General features: G+C 33.1%; 1 protein-coding gene and 1 long non-coding RNA gene across 6 annotated transcripts in view; one reads left to right on the top strand and one right to left on the bottom strand.

Annotated features, from left to right (window-relative positions):
- The window catches only part of LOC140669755 (uncharacterized), a 54,356-nt gene extending 47,545 nt beyond the window's left edge, over positions 1–6,811 (bottom strand). Inside the window, exons 1-3 of the long non-coding RNA XR_012047397.1 lie at positions 6,625–6,811; positions 5,277–5,378; positions 2,902–2,934 (exon numbers count right to left, since the gene is read on the bottom strand). This is a non-coding gene — a long non-coding RNA (uncharacterized lncRNA). The remainder of the gene's footprint in view (positions 1–2,901; positions 2,935–5,276; positions 5,379–6,624) is intronic.
- The window catches only part of LOC140669652 (protein gustavus-like), a 151,358-nt gene that overhangs the window by 116,774 nt on the left and 13,051 nt on the right, over positions 1–21,533 (top strand). Inside the window, exon 1 of one of the 5 annotated variants that reach the window (XM_072899673.1) lies at positions 3,466–4,333. The exons of the other annotated variants lie outside the window; for them this stretch is intronic. Within the exon in view, the coding sequence (XP_072755774.1) occupies positions 4,260–4,333 (74 nt within the window). The 5' untranslated portion in view covers positions 3,466–4,259. Of the gene's footprint in view, positions 1–3,465; positions 4,334–21,533 lie in introns of those variants that run through there. 5 annotated transcript variants of the gene reach the window in all.

The following is a 21,533-nucleotide window of genomic DNA, read 5'->3' as shown; positions in this document are numbered from 1 at the left end:
AGGGATAGGAGAGAAACAGAAGGAAATGAAGAGAGAAAGAGAGAAAGAGTAAGAGAGCTTGAGATCCGAGCTAGTCCCTCGTCCTGTCCGCCTTGCAATGTATTGTCGACGATCGGTCGACGAACCTCGCGAAACGTCATCGGTCGCATTCTATCGCAACCTTGACGCGTTTCGACAGATGGAATATTAAAGATCGTTTGTGCATGTAACATTTTGCTCGCGCTCTCTCGCGATCAAGGACAAATTTGATGCGATTGGTATATATCGCGGGCGTTGCAATATGTCACTCAGAAAGGAGTTCCTTGAAAGATATCGATTCTTCATCGTCGAAAAGAGTCCACGTGTTGTTAGATTTTAGATACGCGCGAATGCTTTCGAGAAGAAAACAAGGATCCTTTATCCGCCCCTTTCACCTCCGCGATTGCCCTTGACCTTCATATATTCGAGAAAACATCGGCGGAATTTCGTAGAATTTCCAATTGAATTTCAAATTGAAACGTCAGTGCACTCTCTTGCGTTTCTCCGTCTTTCTTACGAGCGCGGAGTAAGTAATTGGCACATGTAAAACAAGGAAGAGGAGGGTATCTACTATTGTTGTCTCACCGGCAGGATGCGTCGACGACACGTTTCTGCTGTACATCCGCCGGAAGAAGCTCCTCTTCGTCTTCGATGAACACCCTCATCAATGAAAATTTAATTGTCGGAAAAATTAATGAATCGAATCGCATATATAGGAATTTACATATTTGTAATATCTTAGATATCTTGAGAATGTGTTCCACGTCAAGACATTGCAAATATGTTAACTTGCGTAATACATATCGTTAGATAAATCAAATAATCATACATTGTATAATATACGGAGAAACTATACTGATTATGAGAGAAAAATGTGTGGTATTTGCGACTATAATTGCATAGGAGTAGCATATAATCACAGTTTAAAATCGTATCTTTATTATTATTACTATTTTGTAATGTTACTGTAATGTTGTATAGTTATATGTGTAATAATCTTATACATATAATATAATTTTGCCAATTAAAAATTCTATTATAAATAAATTAAACTAATAATAATTTTAAATGTAGAAAATAAAAAATACAGATACTAAATAAAATAATAATTAAATTTAATAATTTCATTATCTATTTAATAACTTTACATTATTTCTATTTATATTATGTATAATTGGGCCAATATTGTATAAGATCCAGTTACGATGTTGTTATGGTATAATATCAATTGTGTTCATAACAAATGTAATGGTATGTTTTACTTTACATTTTACAATATTTTTATAATATAATTTACGATACTTTAAATTTTAAACTATAATGATATGGTTGCATGTTAAGGCTATGATAATAATAAAGCAATGATAATTATAATTTGTATTATTAAAATAACTGTAAACATCTTTCTGGTTAACAGCAAAAATACTAAATTATAATGAAATTTTGATAACTACAATTATTTTATCTCTCAGTGTAGTTTCGATATAGAATAAATCATTATACAATATATAATTAAAAACTCAGACACGTTTTGTTACTAAATTCGCAGTTCAACATGGCGATTTGAACCGGCGAGAGAGAGAAAGAGAGTTTGTGACGGACGTAGGAACAAGGCGTCAATTGCGAGCTCGCAAACGACTTCTTACAACACGTTGCAACGTCGAAAGTCGATTAAAGGATGCGCCTTGCGAAGGAGGGTCTTCGTCTTTTCTCTCGCAATTTCGAAATCCGCACGATGCAACCCGAGAGAATCGCTATTTCTCGAAGCTCACGCGGCAGCAGCGTGAGCTTCGAGAGAGGATGAAGAACTTCTTTATTCAGCGTTTCTGACGTAAAGGATTTTTAAGTGGGACCTGTTCAAAACCTCTATTAATCTGAGGGTGGTGTTGGACTCGCCTGCCAGTCAGCACCGAAGTGCGCGGCAGGCCCTACTAACTAAATTTATTAATTCTACTATAACAGCAGGGTAAGTCCTGCTGTTATCCTTAATGTTCGGACTACGAGAACACGTTAATATACATGCACGACTTGGACGGATTTAGGGCCTGTTCGGCCGCCTATGTCGTCGTTTCAAATATATGACATAACTCAGTGGTAATTTATAACTCCACTGTCTTTCTCTAATTTATTGTTCCTCCTGATTAACAGGAAATTAATATTAAAAATGGAATACTAACTCTTTACATTATATTTAACATCCCTTTTCACTATAAATATTTCCGGAAAATATTTATAATAAAAATTGAAGAAATATAAATACAGAATTAATTGCTAATTATAATTGCTGAAATTGTACAGTTAAAAATTATTAATATTAAATTAATATTATTTATATTAATTTATTATAATTATATTAAATATTTAAAATTATTATAATAATTAATTAAAATTATTTAATAGTAACATTAATAAATATATAACAGTAAATAATTAGAAAAATAAATAATTACAATATCAGTGTGACATCATTTCCAGAATTAATTAATCGAAATATCCTAGTGTTGAATTTATCGGTTGTAAAATAAATTTTTAAAAATCGAAAACATTCCAAAATTCATATCACTACTAAAGTAAACTATGTTAATACAATTAAATTTAAATTTGATATTAAAATATTTCCCGAATTATTTTCTCTCGAGTTATATTAATGCTGAATTTATTGATTCTCTCGTTTAGTTTAAAATTAAATCTAAAAAAGGACCGATTATGGTATTAGCTTGCAAAACAAAAAGTGTGTTAAAATAATTATTTTGATGTTAAAACGTTTCCTGATTTAATAACTTTTAGACATATGTACCACTTATCGAATTTAATTCTCGCGAAATAAGTTTTGGATTGTTTTGTAAATTTATTTCATTAAAGACAAAATGATTTAACACTTACCAATATGATGTAGTTATAAAATACAGCATTGATCTAATAACTAAATACAAATATATTCAAGTTATATAAAGCGATTACATATATAAAATGATTAGATAGTCAAAAAATAATTGTTGCGTACAATTGAATTTTATCTCTTCAAACAAATATTTAATTTTAAAAATTACTAAATTTTCAAAGAAATCTATTTGAAATATAAGCTTGTAATATAAAATATAATTAAAAATAGAAATTTAATTCTTACATAAATAATATTAAAAAATTTTTTATCTCAAACATGATGTTAAAAAATTGTATATATATAAACTTGATCATACATATATGTGCATACATAAATATTTTAAGTATATTTAAGTATATTTAAGTATATTTCTAAATAAGATAATTAGAATATTTTATATTCATTATATTACATAATGATATAAAGTAAATTATTATCGAGAAAATAAACTCAATTAAAAACTTTTACAAATGACAAATAATAAATTAAAATTGATACACATATTATTTATTTAATAATTACTTTAACGGTTCTTTAACTTTTTCCAGATCTTTCCCTTTTTCTTTTGTTTGTTCTTTATTGTTCTCCGTAACACTCACATGATATTCACCCGCAAAAACACCATTAATAACGATTACACGTGCACTAATTAACAAAATAGGACAATTGTCTTGTATTTTACACAGTACTCGCGACATTAAATTGTACTTAATGCCTACTTTATTCTATAATGTAATAAGAGAGAATATGAAAATCATAATTATACAAAGTTATGATCCGTTTACTAAAAATATGGCGTAGCCGAAATCATACAATTAAGAAATAGTATGTATAGGTATTTAAAATGCGAATAATCGCGACTGATATTTTTTTAATACTTGTTCCAACAGAATCGCAAGAAATACGACACTTGCACATAAAAACAAACAATAGCGGACCATAACGTCACATAGTTCGGCGTTTGTTTTGCGAGGTATAGCGCTCTGTCATTTATACACATGTAGTCACCTTGTCATTCTCGCGACGAGACTCAAGAAGACAACGCGAATCCGTGTGCCGCTGTATTATTTCTCGAAGTATTATTACGACAAGTATTAAAAGATACGTTAATCACGATCATTCGCATTTATAAAATATATACATACTATTAATATTGTTTGTTAGCCACGGAACATTCAATCGCGTGATATCGCCTTGTACAATCGTGATATTGCATTCTTACATTAGTCGCAATATAAAATAAAATGCGCGATTAATATCAAGAGCGTTATATAAAGTATCGAATAATCATCAAATTCTGGTATTCAATACGTGAATAAAATTAATAGTGATTTTGCGAGTGAATATTATAAAAGTCATGAAAAACCAGCAAAGGACAAACAAAAGAAAAATGGTAGAACAAACGTCCGATAATGATAAAACAGCTGTGAGGTGAGCAGTTTATAATTTCGTTAATTTATTACTTGTAAAAAAAGTTAGTTATTGTTATCTTCGCAATAGCGATTTATTTTACATTATTGTATATTTTAGTAATACATAAAATATTCGATCTTATTTTGAGAAATATTATTAATATATTATATAATATTAAAAAAAATATTTAATAAAATATTATAAAATAAATAATTAAAAATTCATCGTTTAAACAATTTTCTTATATGTATATATGTTTCACAAATTGTGATAAAAAATTTTTTCCAATTAAATTCACTTTTTGATGAAAAAAGAAATAACTCTAAATTTTCTCAAAATACATCTCTATATCATTTTTTTTGGCCATCCGACATAAATGTCTTAATGGTCGTAGACAATAATGATATTGTATATAATATTGTTTGTCTTTTATAAGAATAGGCATAATAAAAATTATTATCAATAAGTTCACACGCATATTGTTTAAAAAATCGACTTTAAATCCATTATTTAAAATAAGCTTCTCACAGCTAACAGCTATGCATAAGACCATCGAGGGCATTTCCCTTGCTTAACCGCGAATATCATGACTTTGCTCTTGCTTAAATAAATAATAATCGCTGGGTTTACAGAGGAACATATAATAAAGTAATTGAAACGTCTATCTTTCTTCCCGTCTGACACTCATTTTGTACGACTTTTATCATATCGGTATTTTATCATGTGCTTAAAAGTATATATGCTTTTATATCGATCTAAAATTTTTTAATTAATTATGTTGTAATTTAACTTTGACTAACTATCTTCTTTAATTATACTAATTTAATATAGTATCAACTTTGGTGTTACACTGATTACGAATAGAACAAAGATTGCGTATTATAATAACAAAAGAAATTCGCATAATAAATTGAGTTTACAATGTGTAACACATAACGTAAATAATATGTACGACTCGTACCGTCAAAAGCAGAGATGGGAATGCTCGCCTGGTGTTATTGTGCAAGATGAAGGTACTCCAGACATCATATGCAAAACCTTGGCCGTCGAATTGGCAAAACGCCTAGAAAGCAAAGAGAGATTTAAGTTCAAGTCTTGGGTGACTCGTAATTGCGTTTTTTCCACCAATAATATAGGAATGATTTAATAAGTTTGAAAAAGAGAAAGGAGCAGAATTAAAATTTTATCGCAAGATTTGTCAGAAAAAATTCTTTTCAATTTATAGAGAAAAAAAGATTTCGGCTTTTGAAATTAACGACGTTGAAACCGACACAGCTGATTTCAAATACATATATATAAATAACATTAGATTGTCAATAATAATATTGACCAATTATTTATCTTTGACAACGACAGTCTTGCATGTCATTTATATTGTGCAATAAGAATTGCTATTACAAAATGTTATTTATAATTCAGTTTATAAATTCACTTTTTATCAACAGTGCCTCAGAAAATTTTATTATATATATATAATTTTTGCAAACAATTTTAAAATAAGAATTAAAAAGGAATTTTCTGAGGCACTGTTGATAAAAGGTGAATAACCAATTTAAATTTAGAATTAATTAATTTAAATCTTAAATGTTTTAAATCTCTAAATTTATTATTAAAGTATTCAAGTTTTTTTTTCAAAATTTTATTTGCTCTCTCTTTCTGTTGTTTTATAGAGAATATATATATATATATATATATATATATATATATATATATTCTAATAATAAAATTGAATACTTTAATAATAAATTTAGAGATTTAAAAAATTTAAGATTTAAATTAATTAATTCTAAATTTAAATTGGTTATTTTAAATTTTCGGTGCTAATTTTTCTATATAATCTACAATAATTATATCAATATGTATTCTTCAAGAAGCGTTGCATCATAATTTCTTTTTACGGTTCTAGTCAACGCAATGCCACGGCAGTTATCTCGCGCGAATTTCGTCGTAGTTTCAACTTGTCTGCCTCGGTTCACGAATTTCTCAAAATATATCCGCTCCGCTCCCCTTGTCGGTTTCGCCGTCGCGCGAATATATCCGCCTGCTTTGCTCTGCTCTGCTCGCGAGCAAGCGCATTCGTGATTTCACGCCGATGGACATGCTAACGAGCTTTAAGGTATTCACCGACACGTGCTCGGTAGTTTGCTCATTAAATTAGATAACAACGAATACACCCGCCACTTATGTATGTGTATTGCCTTCGAATTTCTTTCTCTCGTTTCCTTTCTCTCTATCTATCTCTCTCTCTCTCTCTCTCTCTCTCTCTCTCTTTCTCTCTCTCCCCCTCCTCCCACTCTCCCACCTCGTACCTCATATAGTGGGGTGCCAAGGATGTGTGTACAAGCCAAGGCGCACAGTGGGGTCGGGTATACCAGACAAGGTCACGGCTACCAAGTGCTAGTTTCTCTCTCTTCTCTTCCACGTTCATATTCTTTCCTTCTTCCTTCTTTCTATCTTTTCCTTTATCCTTTCCATTTTATCTTTCTCTTTTTCTCCCTCTCCTTCTCTTTCTCTCTCTATCGTGGCAGCCATCTTGGGGAATGCGTAGCGTCATCGAATGCATCTGGAATAATAATAAATTATCATCTCCGCTTTACCTCTCACCTTCTATCTCACCCCCTTCTTTTTGCAGCACAATCTACATGCTCAGCCCAATGTATGGCATTATACTGTGCGAGGAAAAACGATATGTTTTCATCGGCGTGAAATAGTTCCTTTCTTCATTTCGTCTCTTCTCCATGACTTCCTTATTACGTATGTCCGGCCATTTTTTCTTCACGAGTTGCAGTTTATAATTTAAGTTTGATCAAGAACTTTCGCAAAAGTTACATGAATAGCCGAAAACGATTCTCTCATTTATGGGTTCTTTGTCAATGTGGAAAGGAATCTATGTCGTGATTCTAAAAATATTAAAATGTTTCATTAATGATTTACAAAGTGTTCTAGGTTTTTTTTCTGCTAAACTGTGCCAGTGTGTTTTCACAAGTAGAAATAAAAAAAAAAAAAAAAATGTTATATAAACATAAGTTTACAAAAGTTTTATTAAAATTAACAAAAATGAAATGAAAAATGGTAACATATTTGTTTCTTATTATTAATACAATATTATGAGAGAATAGGTCGACAACCTATTTATCTAATTTGTTTACATGATTTGCGTTTACTATTATTGTATTTACTATTATTATTATTATTACTACTATTATTCTTTTTCGAAATTTCCACCGTTGTTTTCATTACAAGCTTAACATTGCTGGAAAATTGAATTTATCATCGTATGAATTTCGTGTCGATTTTTTTTTTATCTCCATAAATACAATATTAATTCTTTCTATTACGGACTTGAAGGACGGAGTATTAAGCCCAGATTTTAGGAAAGGCGAGTAAAGCTCCTGCGGGAAGGGATCGTCATCTTGGCAACATTATTAGTGCTGTCATCTTTCATGTTCAATATGTTCAATAATTTTATTTAAGGCTAAATAAATAAGTTATAAAACATATATGTAATTCCTCATTTTTATCGACTATTCTCCCAAATCAGCTAAAAAATATAGTTGAATACCAAAAGATGACAGCATTAGTGTCGCCAAGATAGCGATCCCTTCCCGCAAGATCTTCATCCCCTTACCATTTTGCTTCAAATCCGTGTTTCTATTAATTCAAGTCATCGACCTATTCTCACAGTACTGAATTAATAATAAGAACAAATCCGTTATCATTTATTTCATTTTTATCATCACTTTTTAATAAAGCATTTGTAAGTATTTTAATATTATAATATAATCCTTTTTTACAACGTATGAAATATTTTAAATAAAATTAATAATTTAATTTAATTAATTAGCAGTATATATTTTCTGCGTACATTTTAAGAATAGTTAGAAAATATTTCAATTGATTAGAGTACAAACGTAGGGTAAACAAAAGTATTCCGTTAAAAAAAGATTATACTACAACATTGTCAATTTTTCGCCCTCGCGTGATTAGCCTATAATAACTTGTATTTATATATGATCTACCGTAAAAAGCATGTAAGGTGATGGTGCCTCGCCCTCAGGATCACACCAAGATAAAAAATCCTTTTAGGAATCTGACTTGTAAGTTTAGTATGTCGTTATGCTCTCTCTTTCGCAGAACAAATGTATTTCCGTCGTTCTTTATCAATGTCTCGAAAGACGAAGAAAGATACGCATCGTGATATCACGACAAAAAATAAATTTTCAAAGAGGGACATTCTCCTGGGAAGAGATAAAGTCCGCGACAAACTTTGGAGCTGGTGGCAAAGATCTTTTGTCCTACCCATTGTGTTAGACATCTCGAGATGCGAGTTCTTCTCGGTTACCTGAATTTCAAAGTATCTCACTCTCTTTCTCGATTATACTACCTATCTCACAATCAGTATCCAAGCGAATTAATTGAGGATAAAATATTCGGAACTCAAGAGAGAAGAATTTAAATATTATATCAAAATATTATTAACAAAACAGGTTCTTTAAAGATTTTTTACGTTAATAAAAAATTGACTAAATTAATATGAGTAATGTAATTTAAAATTGTTTTTTTATTCATCGAATGACATTTTATTTGCCAACTAAATATATATATATATATATATATATATATATATATTTACACTCTTTTTTAATTAACATAATTTTTTAAAAATCCGCGAAAAAAATTTAATTTAAATAAATAATTTTCGTTGATAAAAGCGACTTTTCTTTCATTATTAATTGTCAAAATACACTGTGTTGTTGAAACTTATTTTTCAGATTGTGCGAGAGAGGCAGGTGGGAAACAATTTAGCATATACTTTACCATGTTTTTCTTATTATAGATTTTTTTTTTATACATCTTGTACATCTTGATCTATTCCTTTCGCGGAGTATCCGAGAAGTGCTCGCTTTACCGGCAAAAGACGACGACAACGGGGAACCTTAATCCGGGAGGGCAGAGACGGAAAACAATGGTGATTGTCTCGAAACGTTTACAGCCTAATTATGTGAACACGGGACCCGAGCTCGGTGGAGTAACAATGCTATAACTCGTAACAATGTACGATTGTTCATTGTCTGCCCGTGCCTCTCCGCTGCTTTTCTTCGCGTGCACGCGCAGGTTCGTAACCCTAATCGCGAGTAGGACCCTTAACCCTTCTCAAGAAATTAGGCTACTGAGGCCGATAAATATGTGGTGATTGTAGCAGAAATTTTCGCATTTTTATATCTTGTCGACGAAAATTTGCAAATTTCTCTGAGCGTGGATGTAAAATATGTTAAATCTATCTTATGTCGGGAAATCTTCTTTTAATCATGCTAATTGTTTCTATATGTCATAGTTAGCATTATCTAAAGAGAAAATAACTTATATAATCTTCACGATAAGATGTGTATTATATTCTTATCACCTATAAATGAATAATACATAATTTTTATATAAGCAACACGTTTGCAATAATTGTGATTTTTTCTTCTTTCTTTTTTTTTGTCGATTTTCAGATGTATATTTAAAAAAGTTAAATTTAATTCTAATATAATTCTAATATTATGTTCTTGTGATGATTTGTGATAAATTGATATATTATCGCTCATCTCTAGTATCATACAATCATATTTCGTTAAACATAATCATAAGATTTCATTCTTATGATTTGATAATTTATTATTCCATTTTGATTTGACAACAACATCAAGTGAAATTAAAACTTAATTTTGAGCATTATACTATATATTCGTTGAACTGTGTTTCGTCGAACATTTCCCTCCCAATCTTTTTAAAGCACGTACACTTGACGTTTTTTTTCTCACATATGACGTATACACTTGACGTTCTTTTTTCTCATATTGCAAAGATATTTCATTGTCCTATCTTTCCTAAGGTCTCGTATGATCAAAACACTACATATACTTAGTGTTTAAAAACATCATGTTTTCTAAAGTAAGTTGGCGTGAAGTTTGAAATAAATCATCACGAGAGTTATATTCAGCTATAGATTAAATATTAAAATATGATAAAAATTCCTGTGAAATAATGATTAATACACTTTTATTTTATATACACTTTGTTCGCGTACACTTTGTTGATTACAGTCTTACAAGTGAAATTATTTTGTCACTATCTTTCAAGATAATGTATATACTTTAACACACTAACAGAATTTATTTAAAAAGTAGAGAGAAACGAGAAAGGAAAAGAGAATGAGAGTCTCGAATCTTCGAATTGAGAAGAGCATCGAAATTCCATTCAAAGCACCATAGAACCGGCCCGTTCAGGTGTTGCACGAAGCCAATGGCAACCTCGAACTTTTCATGGGCTGCTCGTTCGTTGGCTGTCTCTCTCTCTCTCTTTCTCTCTCTTTCTTTCTCTCTCTCTCTTTCTCTCTCTCTCTCTCTCTCTCTCTCTCTCTCTCTCTCTCTCTTTCGTTGTGGTGCCAAACCTCTTTGTCAGTCTCGCAACATCCGGCCCGTTCCAAGGCCATGCAAGATCACATACAGAAATCGGGTCGTTGAACCGACGGCGCTCCACGATGCGCATTGCACTATAATAAAGCGAAAGGTGCCAGCTGAGATATAAACGCATAACGCACTTGATACACCACTACGACCGTCGTCGTGCTCGTCATTTGATAAGAAAATGATAAGAAAAATGATTTTTCTCTTTATAAGTTAGATTCCCTTCTTAACAAAGTTATTTCCTTTGAAAAACTTTCTCTCGAGTGGCGAATATTTTATTACGAATCTAAATTTACATTTATGTTTATATTTATATGATTATTATTATAAATATAATTCGTTTTTTGTATCTACGTGTATCTTTCAAGATAAGTTCCATTATTTTTTTGTTAAAATGTAAATTATCTTGGCATTTGTACATAGCAATTAGATAATGACAGAATAATTAGTAGTAATAGGCTGCATAATTACTGGACATGAAAATGTATAAACATTTATCGTTTAACGCGATCACATTTATCGTAGTTAATTATTTTAATGCTTAATGTATATTTGAATAATTCTTATACGATGGGTTTATTCCAGACTTCACGCTAGAATGCATCGAGCCATTAGCGCCAACAGCTCTAGTTAAATTGCATAAGATAATTGTAACTTTTCCTCTATATCAGTATTCAGTAATACTCGGTGTAAACGACTAACCGTCATTACGCACGCATACTCACTTATTCAGATTGTACATAGGATGTTTTTCAGGTAGCAACAGAGAGAACACAGTGCCTCAGACTGAACTCTGTTTCTACCTGAATTTGGAAAGTACCAATATCTTTATTCAACGTCCCTTTGGAATACCTAAACGCGCCCTCTTTTTCGACGTATAGTGAACAATAAAGATAGAATGATGCTTTCAGGAATGCAACCATAATTATACAGTAAAAGCTATAACAAATATTTTCGTTCCCTGCACTGAAAAAAAAAAAATCATATTTGAAAATATATATTTAATAAGCTTTCTTAATAGATATTTTTAACAACTTATGTTACGTTATATGAACGGATATTTTTATCTTACCGTGATAATTTTTTAGAATATCTTTTAAAATTTTAGAATATTTTCTAAGATTAAGAATATTCTTATATATTAAAAATATTTGATACTATTCTACTTTTGAGAGAATTGACGGCATTTCTATCTTAAGTAAAGGAAATCCTCTTGACGCTATATTTTATAGGAAGATAGGCGAAAGATAAGATATTGTATTTTCTTTCTTTTTCTTACTTGTTGCTCTAGATACATTAAATATATATTAAATATATTAAAAATTATTTAAAATTATTAAAAATATATTAAATATATATAGAGCTTTATGTACCTTATTGCGTATCAAGATGAAATATCTTACGGATTAGAAGAACAAATTTTTCTTTGTCTATTTATACATTTTTTATAGCGTTTTTTTAAACCATTTTTTATAACGTAAACAAATGAGTAATCTTGTGTATGTCTCATCTGTTTTCGTTTTATTTTTCTTCTTTTCACATTCGAACTTTTACACACGTTAAAGTTTCAAGGTTTGTACATTACTAATAGTAAACTGTATATCCCGTAAAGTAAATGGTCCTTTTTCCCCCTCTTTTTTTATGTTCTTTCTTTTTCTCGCTTTATCTTCGTCTTGCTCGTTGCCATAGATATATTAAATATATTAAAATTTATTTAATATATTAAAAATATATTAAATATAGAACTTTATTTATCGTACCGCGTGCTAAGATTAAATATCTTACGGTAAAGGAATACATTTTCTTCGCGTTAGAGTCCTAAGTACATAACGCGTAGTTTACAATGAGACTTTAAGCCTTAAGAAATTAACCAATTACAATTGACTTTAGAGAAGAATAATGAATATGATTGGTTCATTTCTTACGACTTAAGGCTTACTACAGCTATTGTAGACCCTGCCTAAGAGAAACGCCAACTACGTCCGTCTTTCTGATTGGTGCGATACCTAAATAGCGACTGCAGCGACATACCTATATTTCGTCTACTAAATAATACTCTATGACCGGTATTCATAGTCCGATCTTATATTTAAGATCGTCTTAAGATCCCGTTTAACCAAGGTAGCCGCATAGCATTATTTTATTGGTTGAATGAGATCTTAAGACGATCTTAAATATAAGATTGGACTATGAATACCGGCCTTTATCTGATATTAAGGGCTAGTACACAAAATGCATAAGCTGCATATGCATAGCATAAGATCGTATGGATCAATAATAATATGACTACGTTTACACGTCACCCTTAATCGGGTTTAATAACATCCGTAGTTCTAAGACTAACAATCATAGTTATTCCATTCTTCAGCGGAATAATTGTGATTGGGCAGTTTTAGAATTACCGATGTTATTAAATCTGATTGAGAGTGACGTGTAAACATAGTCATTATGTAAATCAATATGGCGACTTAATGCTCAATGCTTATTGGTAGCCTTAATTCTAATTTAAAGTAGAGTCCATGCGCACGCAGCGAGTACTTAAAACGATGGCAAGATGAGGGTAGAATCCCAAAATTGGGACTGTAGAGGGGGGTAAAGTTGGCGTTCCTCTACTATTTAGGACTCTACGTCGCGTCATGTGAAGTAGTCTTATACTTCTGAGGGAGCATGCCTTCCAAGGACGGTATCTCAGAACCAGTCCCCGAATGTCGAAAAACGCGAGATGCGCGTGCGCGCGCGAGCGCACACGGGAAAAAATGCACGTGCACGAGGGAGAAGGTGCGAGACGCGGATCTGCTGTTGTTGCTGCTGCTCCCGCCTTTCGTTTTTCCTCCGACTCGAGACTCGAGACTCGAGAGCCGCGCGATGAGACCTTGAGGAAATCTTCCCCGCCACCGTTCTCGATTTCGCCATCGGGCTCTAGCGACCGTCGTCAAGTCGTTTCGCGATCGCCCATTCGCGTGTAGTTGAAGGAAAGGATCGAAAAGCGCTCTTCCACTCGTGGCACTGATCTAGACCTTGACGATGAACAAAGCAAAGAATACAAGGAGACTGCCTGGCTTATCAGACACAAGCGTTCGCATTTATAGAGAGAGAACACACACATTTTTTTGAGGCATAGAAAAAAGCAGAAAGACAGAGAGAGAGAGAGAGAGAGAGAGATATGTATGCTAACGGAATCTTTCAGAATTTTTTACGAATGTAGATTAATTATCCTAATAATCAATTTCACTTTAAAATGATACAACATTAAACATATGTTTTAATTTAGAAAGGTACAAACAACTGAGTGTCATAAAATTGGAAAAAATTAAGCAGGAGAATTATATTTAAATATTTAATTATCGTGGCGATTATCTAGGCTGCACGCTCGGTTAGGCCGAAAGCTAAACAAAGACAGACATAATGCCTGTTGTGATCATTTAGCGGAACGCAGCCCTAGAAATTATTGTTACGATTTATGATCGGATATTCTTATAATATATTGTTATAAAAAAAAAAAATTATTAATGACAGGAAGTCCAAGATAAATGAAACGGAATTAAATTTAATATTCGCGTAATTTAATTTCGAAATCAACGTACAAGAACTTATTTTACGCACGAGTTACTCTTGAAATGATTGGTGCTTTTGTTTTCGACAATTAAATTGATCGCGTGAACGATCTTGCACAGAGGCTGGTCGCTATAAGAAATGCATCTCTCTATGCAGAATAAAGTCGTAACACTTCTCCGACTAATCCCGAGACGATACGTTACTCGGCGCTCGCTGCTCGCCGCGTACACATGCAGACGTCGTGAAATATCTTCTTCTAGCGAGTGTCGTTTATCTTCATACAACGCTTGTCGTTTATCTGCAACGCGAGCCCATCAACGCCGCGCATGCTACGATATACACGCACCTTGTATGTTACTTTATAATGAAAGAGAGAGAGAGAGAGAGAGAGAGAGAGAGAGAGAGACAGACTAGGTATTATCTCTAAATCACACGGTTATCTCACCCCCTCCCCCTTCCCCGAAGTTTTGAGTAGGACTCGGCGCGTCCTTGTTTACATAAATCAGCACGTGTAATTTTAACGAAGCTATTAAATTCCTGTCACCTTCCCTTCTCTCTGCTCCGCGAGCCATTATGCTAGACTCAACAAAGCTTAGGTTTCGTTTCACTGATGCTATTTATATAGATCGTGTGACAAATATGTTTATACTTGAAAGTGAGAATTTTTCTCACATTTAAAACAGCTGTTTTTTCTTTTTTTTTTTTTTTTCTTATTGCACTCTTCAGCTGCATTTGTATGTAAATAACATCCGAAAATACGTATGTATACAAACATTGTTAATTCTTCAATTTTTTTATTTCTTTTTCTCCAACTCTACATACATATATAAATAGCGAATGGACTAGGTACGTATGCGACGTAAAATGGTGCTCTACGACTGATATGGCCGCAATAAAATAAATGTGTTGCAACAATTGTCATTTGTCATCTCTGTCTGCGAACGCGACGCTTGAGGACGGAGAACAAGCGTGTAAATAAGACTCGTCTGACCCGCGTAACCCATCCTTAAAACGCGCCTCCCAAGACGGAGACAGATGCTCTCGTATAATTGACTTCGAGGAACTGCGGAAGCGATAATAAAACAGAGCATGTCTCTCATGGACCATTGAAAAGGCACATATAATGGACAAATGTGTGTAACATAACAGATTAACATGAATCGCATATTGTAAGATGACGTCGATTCGAATATTTTAATATTTATATCTAGAGACTTGTTTTTTTTATAATAAATGATGTAGAAAATAAATGCCAGTTTTTCAGCTTGAAAAATATTTTTAATATTACATGGATTATTTTTCCTGTATATTAACCGAGGCTTGCGTAAAGAAAGATTATCTGATGAAGAATAAATTTAAATTTACATTTAAACTGAAAAAAAAAACTATCAAGGACGAACAATAAAGACAATACTATCTTGAAATACTTTTCTGTAAGCTTACAACCAGAAAAAGAATAGAATTTAAGTATTAAATATTTTGTCCCAGTCATAAAAAAGTTTGCTATAGCACTTGCTCCTATAAATAGAACCGATAAATTTTTCAAGACGGAGAAAGACAACTTTCGAGCAAGGCAATAACTCGCGTCACGCTTACTATCGCAGCGTTAAAGAAGATGCGAGGTGCAGACACGAGAGTCTCATGCTTGACCCAAGCGACCCCAGTCCTAAATGCGTTGCCAAGCGAATCCGAGATGATCTCACCGACCGCGGAGAGCTAAGAGAATCGAGCTGAAAGGAGCCACCACAACGGCCGCCCCAATATTTGACTTCGATCAAACCGAGAACTGCCTATTATCTTGGAATTCAGGGACGGATCGTGGACCTTTAATAACCGACCAAATCGTAATACGACTCTGCTCGTCGTTGAAACGAAAGAGAGAATGGTCATTGTTGGGCGATAATTTCGTTATTGCATTATCGAATTTCGGCGGACTTGTGTACGAAATTACGAGTTTTCGATGCGATGATTGAACTTGGAGCAACTCATGTTTTTCTTAAGTATCTCAGAAAAATATTGGCAAACTTATGTGAAGAAAATTAATGTAATATATCGGAATTCCTGTCTTCTCTCTGATCTTTTTTATATTTATTACGTTATATTATTTATTAAATTTATATTTTTTATATTATATATTTTCCTCCGCAAAAATGATTGGATAATATTTTTCGCATTATATATCTTTGTATGAATAGATACTTCTCTTTCTCTCTCTTTATCTCGAACTAAAATTCAATTAAAATGCAATTTAATAAAGTTCTTTTTTTTATTATTTAATTTTCAAATTTTATTCATCTGATTTTTTATTCATCTGATTTTATTCAAATGATTTCATCGATGTCGCACACATGTCGAACGTTGCCTAACGTAATCAACGCACGAAACGGCAATAATATTTCGCAGCGTGAACAATCAATCGCAATACCCCCGGCACTTTTTTCGTCGTCTTTCGATAGCGGTTACATCACGCATGATCAAGACGTATACCCAGGCGAAGTCACACCGAGAAATTATTGTTCATCACAGTGGCCCGTTTTCGTGCTGGCCGAAATAAAGCAGCAACCGACCCGATTATAATATGTATATAGGATTTACAACCGTGTCGGGGAGCCATTGTTTCTCGGGTCGGGTTTGCGAATCGCCAGGGTGTGGCGGCACGCCAGGCGAAACTTGTAAAAAAAAAAAGCTGCGCCGCGAAAGCACGTCGGAGTAAAAGAAGGCCTAGGACAAAAGACTCCACTTTGTCGAGAAACTGTAGGTGCGTTGTGCCGACGCGAACGCCTCTATCGAACTTTTATCGTCGCAGCTGGCGAACAGGTGTTGACGACCGGCTAAGTCGTCAGCTGTACCGCTAAAATCGCCTGCTTCTAAGTGTAAAACGGCCGTTATTAGTTGCCGGTTGTGCTACGAACCGTCGTCAATCGAACACCGGTATATTATCCAGTTTGACATTTTTGTCGAGACTCTCGACAGAAAAATGAATATTTTACACGATAAGACCTGGTACTTAATCTCTGATATTTAATCTTGAGAAAGAGAAAACTTATCTATATGTAGAAAGATAAAATTATTATACATATATAGGATGCTACACAAAACCATCGGGCACAAATTCTTTAGCCAATTTAGAAATGACTTTCTCAGGGAAAATGTTAAGAGAGAGTGTTAAAGTCATTTTTTATTGCACCTTTTCGATTTTTCACCTCACATATCTTTATAATTAAAAACTCTTAAACTCGAAATTCTACAAAACTCCAGAAATTAATTAAGAATATAATTTTCACATCCGTTTGACTTCTCAAAGTGTTTTATTTGATTTCTTTAACTATTGATGCCTCAACATTTCACTATATAGAAAAATTGACTCTGACAAACGAATTTATTATTATAAAAATATCCGATGAGTTTTGACAGACTTTCTGATACATCTGATACTATAAAATTTTGAAACAATTTTCACACCGAATAACAAAAGCTTATCGTCCTATATGTAATTTTCGGATTGGATCCATGAACTGTCGCGATGAATTCTTGTTTTAACGCCGCCAACGAGGCAACGGCGACGCATTACGCATCGTTCCAGTATCATTGAACGCAATTGACATCTACATCGTTAGAGTTTATTAGTACCGGTTGGCAACTGGTTTGTCGATGGCTCTTGGCGGTGTCGTGCGTGATGAGGCAACGGACGATGGCGATGTTTGGTCGATCCATCCTGCCGTTTCCTCGACGTGCGCTTTCTTCGACGTCGGGATCGCTCTATCACCCGGGAAATAGAAAAAAATCACCCCGAGGGAGAATTCGGTTAAAAATCCATATTACGGAGCCGCGTATGCCGTGCGTCGTCGATAATCGTCGAAATATCCCGTCTCTCTTTCAACGCAACACCGTAATCACGGAAGATTACGTCGAGCCACGCAACGGTGGTTACAGCACACACGAACGTATGATTATGATTGCTCTAAATCCGTGTGCTCTCCTCGCGGGTGTGCTGACGCGCTTCCGGATATGTTTATTAATCAATGGCAATGCCGTAGGTTGCTATAATCGCTCGCAAAGGATGTTAATAAGATAAGTCTAACGATGACGGTCGCTAATATTACTGCAAAAATTTAGCAGAGCTCTGGGTGATTACTCTCTGGAAAAATATGGAAAATCTGGAATTCTCGTGGAATTTTATTGGGACTCGGGGAATTTTTATTAATTTACACTCTTTGAAAATTTTGCTCTTATATTGTAAACAATTGATATTCCGCCGGTCATGTGAATTGTACATGTGTTAAAATATATCTATATATTTCTGTTTATATATTCAATATTTTTAAAAAATATTAAAAATATGCAGTATATACCCTTTATTGTATTTCTTATTATTAGTGATTAGAAAAATGAAAATTTTATGCAAGTGAAAAATGTTTATCTTACGAAAGCTTTCAAAGAAACTGCATTTAAAATTTAACTGGCTTCATATATGAATTAAAAACGTCAGCAAACGTATACAATAAAACAATTTATTTTACAAATTGCACCAAAATCTTTAAAAAAATACTCTCTTTACCTGGAATTTTGAACAAAAATACCTGAAAAAACAAGGAATTATTGTACAAGATTTAAATAGATATCTCATTGTTGATCTGCTGTGAATATAAATATCACTATATTTTTATGACATTTGGATATTTTTATTTTCTTCAAAAGATCTAGCTAGATAAAACCCCGTACTTCAATTTAAAAATGTAAGATTATACTTTTATAAATTCAAAACGTGAAAAGGAAGGGAATTAAAGCGATAGAAGCGGAAACAGATTGTGCGTTAATATTTATAAACACGAGTAATATGTATATGTTTTGAAATAAATATTAATCGACAAATTAATCACTGTAAGCGTGCTCGCGAACCATTACGAATCATCTGCTGTGCGCGTGAAAATATGAATTTCACGATGCGCAGCGTTAAGCTAAACGCTGCATGAAACATCGACGTTGTGCACGCTAAATATTTACGCGACCGCGACGGAACGAGCGCGCGAGAATTTGTAAATTAACAATTAACGCGGCAACTCTCTTTCTCTCTCTCTCTCTCTCTCTCTCTCTCTCTCTCTCTCTCTCTATCTATCTTTTCGTCATCATGCACGCGTTTCTGGCAAATATTTATTCGCCGATATAGGCGTATAGATTACCTTGTAACAGTTGCAGTTGCGTACATAGAAAAATACATCTTTTCTTACATCGGCCAGATAGATTTCAGAAAAATATTACAATATATTGTCAGGATTTTTCGAAAAAAATATGATATATATATTGTCAAATTTTTGAAAATGAAAAATTATTTATGATGTGTAATCTCTATAATTATTTCTCAAGTATGTAACATATATGTCAAATTACGTATATTTCCTTGAATTCTCTTGGATCAATTTGAAGGAATTTCAGGAGGAAATATGTAAAGGTATCAAGCAATTAAAAATTAAAAAGCATTGTATTATTACGTTCTTTGTGCTCTATGTGAATCTACTTGAATAATCGGTTTAATTTAAAGTCGTTCTAAAGATTTTTTTTATTACGAGATACGAGAGAAGCCTGACGTAATTCGGATTTTTACCAGGAATATTTCGATGGTCTATTTTGCAGAAGGAGTTGGTGGTAACGCCTATCGGTCGTGAGGACTCGCGTGGCGCGGGGCTTTGAAGGGCAGGGCAGGGGTGGATTTGGAGGTTGGTCCCGTGTCGAGGTGGGGTAAAGGTGACCCCCGCGGATCAATACCGCCGCTGGTCGGGCGCCTCCATAGCGTTCGAACCGCCAAGCGTTCTCGTATTTCGTCTCGAAATCAAATGTCTCTCGGTCCAGATCGTTTGTAGAAGTTATTCTCAAACGAATCTCCGTGATCCGCGGATTAAATTGACCCTTTTGATAACGAGCAAATCTAAATTTGCATAAACTAATTTTGCGTAGATATTTTTCCAAGTCTTTGGAAACATTTGAATATTTCCAACTGTCTTTCTTGATAGTGAGTAAAACTAATTAAGAATTTATCTTTTAAAGAAAATGAAAAATTTTTAATAACACACACACGTAGGTCCCTTTTTTTTTTTTTTTAACAAAAATTTCAAAATAATTTCTAACTAAATATAGGCAAAACAGTTCCGTTCACTGAATCACAATCTATGATGAAAGCTAATTTCTTATTGTTTTTATTCATCTAATAGTTATGTAAAAACAATTTCAGCTTAAGATTTTATCAGAGGCATTAAAATCCGAAAAATAAACCAAGAAGAATACGACGATTGTTAATTATAAAGTAATCTTTGTTCATTGCTAATGTAATCTTCGATAGTGTTATCGAATCAATCTCACACAAGTACTTTTGTTTATTGTTCCGAATATTTTAATTGGCCAAGTCGATTCGCACAAGGGAGGGAGAAATCCCCTCCCACAATTTCAGTACTTTCTCTTCGTTTCACTCAAGGCAACATCGCTGCGTCCGTCGCGGTTAACAGAGAGACAAATGCCATTAATGGACAGCAAATGAAACGCTTTGCTATAGCGGTCAGCACTCGCTGACGACGATTTGCCATGAACGACTCGACGCATGGCTCAAAGGGCATCTTACTCATTTACTTTCCGCACGGCGGGAAATTAAATTCGCGGTTTCTCGACCGCGTTTCCTGTTCGCCATGCAGCAACAATCGTAATGATTTATTCATTTGCCATAGCGGTGATTAATTATGAATGTTTCACAATTATTTGGAAAGGCATTTCGAGGCCGAGGATTTCGAGCGTCCGTTTATTTTTACAAGGATGTACTTATATTACTTCGACATATGTATTAAAGATTTCTCGAACGTATCTATAAAATTTCTTTTTTCAATCATTTTTACAAATATTGATTTATCATTTCGATATAAAATCGCATTTGATTGAACATTGCATAATTTGATATATTTTTGCAATTGAAAAATGATACTACGTAAACACGGATTACATAAACGGTCAAGAATCCAATATTTTAGCTGTACATGTTTTTTTTTTTTTTTAATGTGCCAAGATGACACTTTGAAATATGCATCTCACATATATAATATTTCTATTTTCTATTCTTTGCAACCTGAAAATTTAATACCTCGAAAAATTAAAAGTTTAGCAAAATAAATCACAGTTTTTTGCGCGATTAAAGCGATCGAAGCAAAAGGAGAAATTATCTGAGAATTATATGT

The sequence above is a fragment of the Anoplolepis gracilipes genome, chromosome 1 (genome assembly GCF_047496725.1).
Source record: "Anoplolepis gracilipes chromosome 1, ASM4749672v1, whole genome shotgun sequence".
NCBI lineage: Eukaryota > Metazoa > Arthropoda > Insecta > Hymenoptera > Formicidae > Anoplolepis > Anoplolepis gracilipes.
Note: the sequence above shows the minus strand (reverse complement) of the source record. Positions and strands in the feature narration are given on the sequence as shown.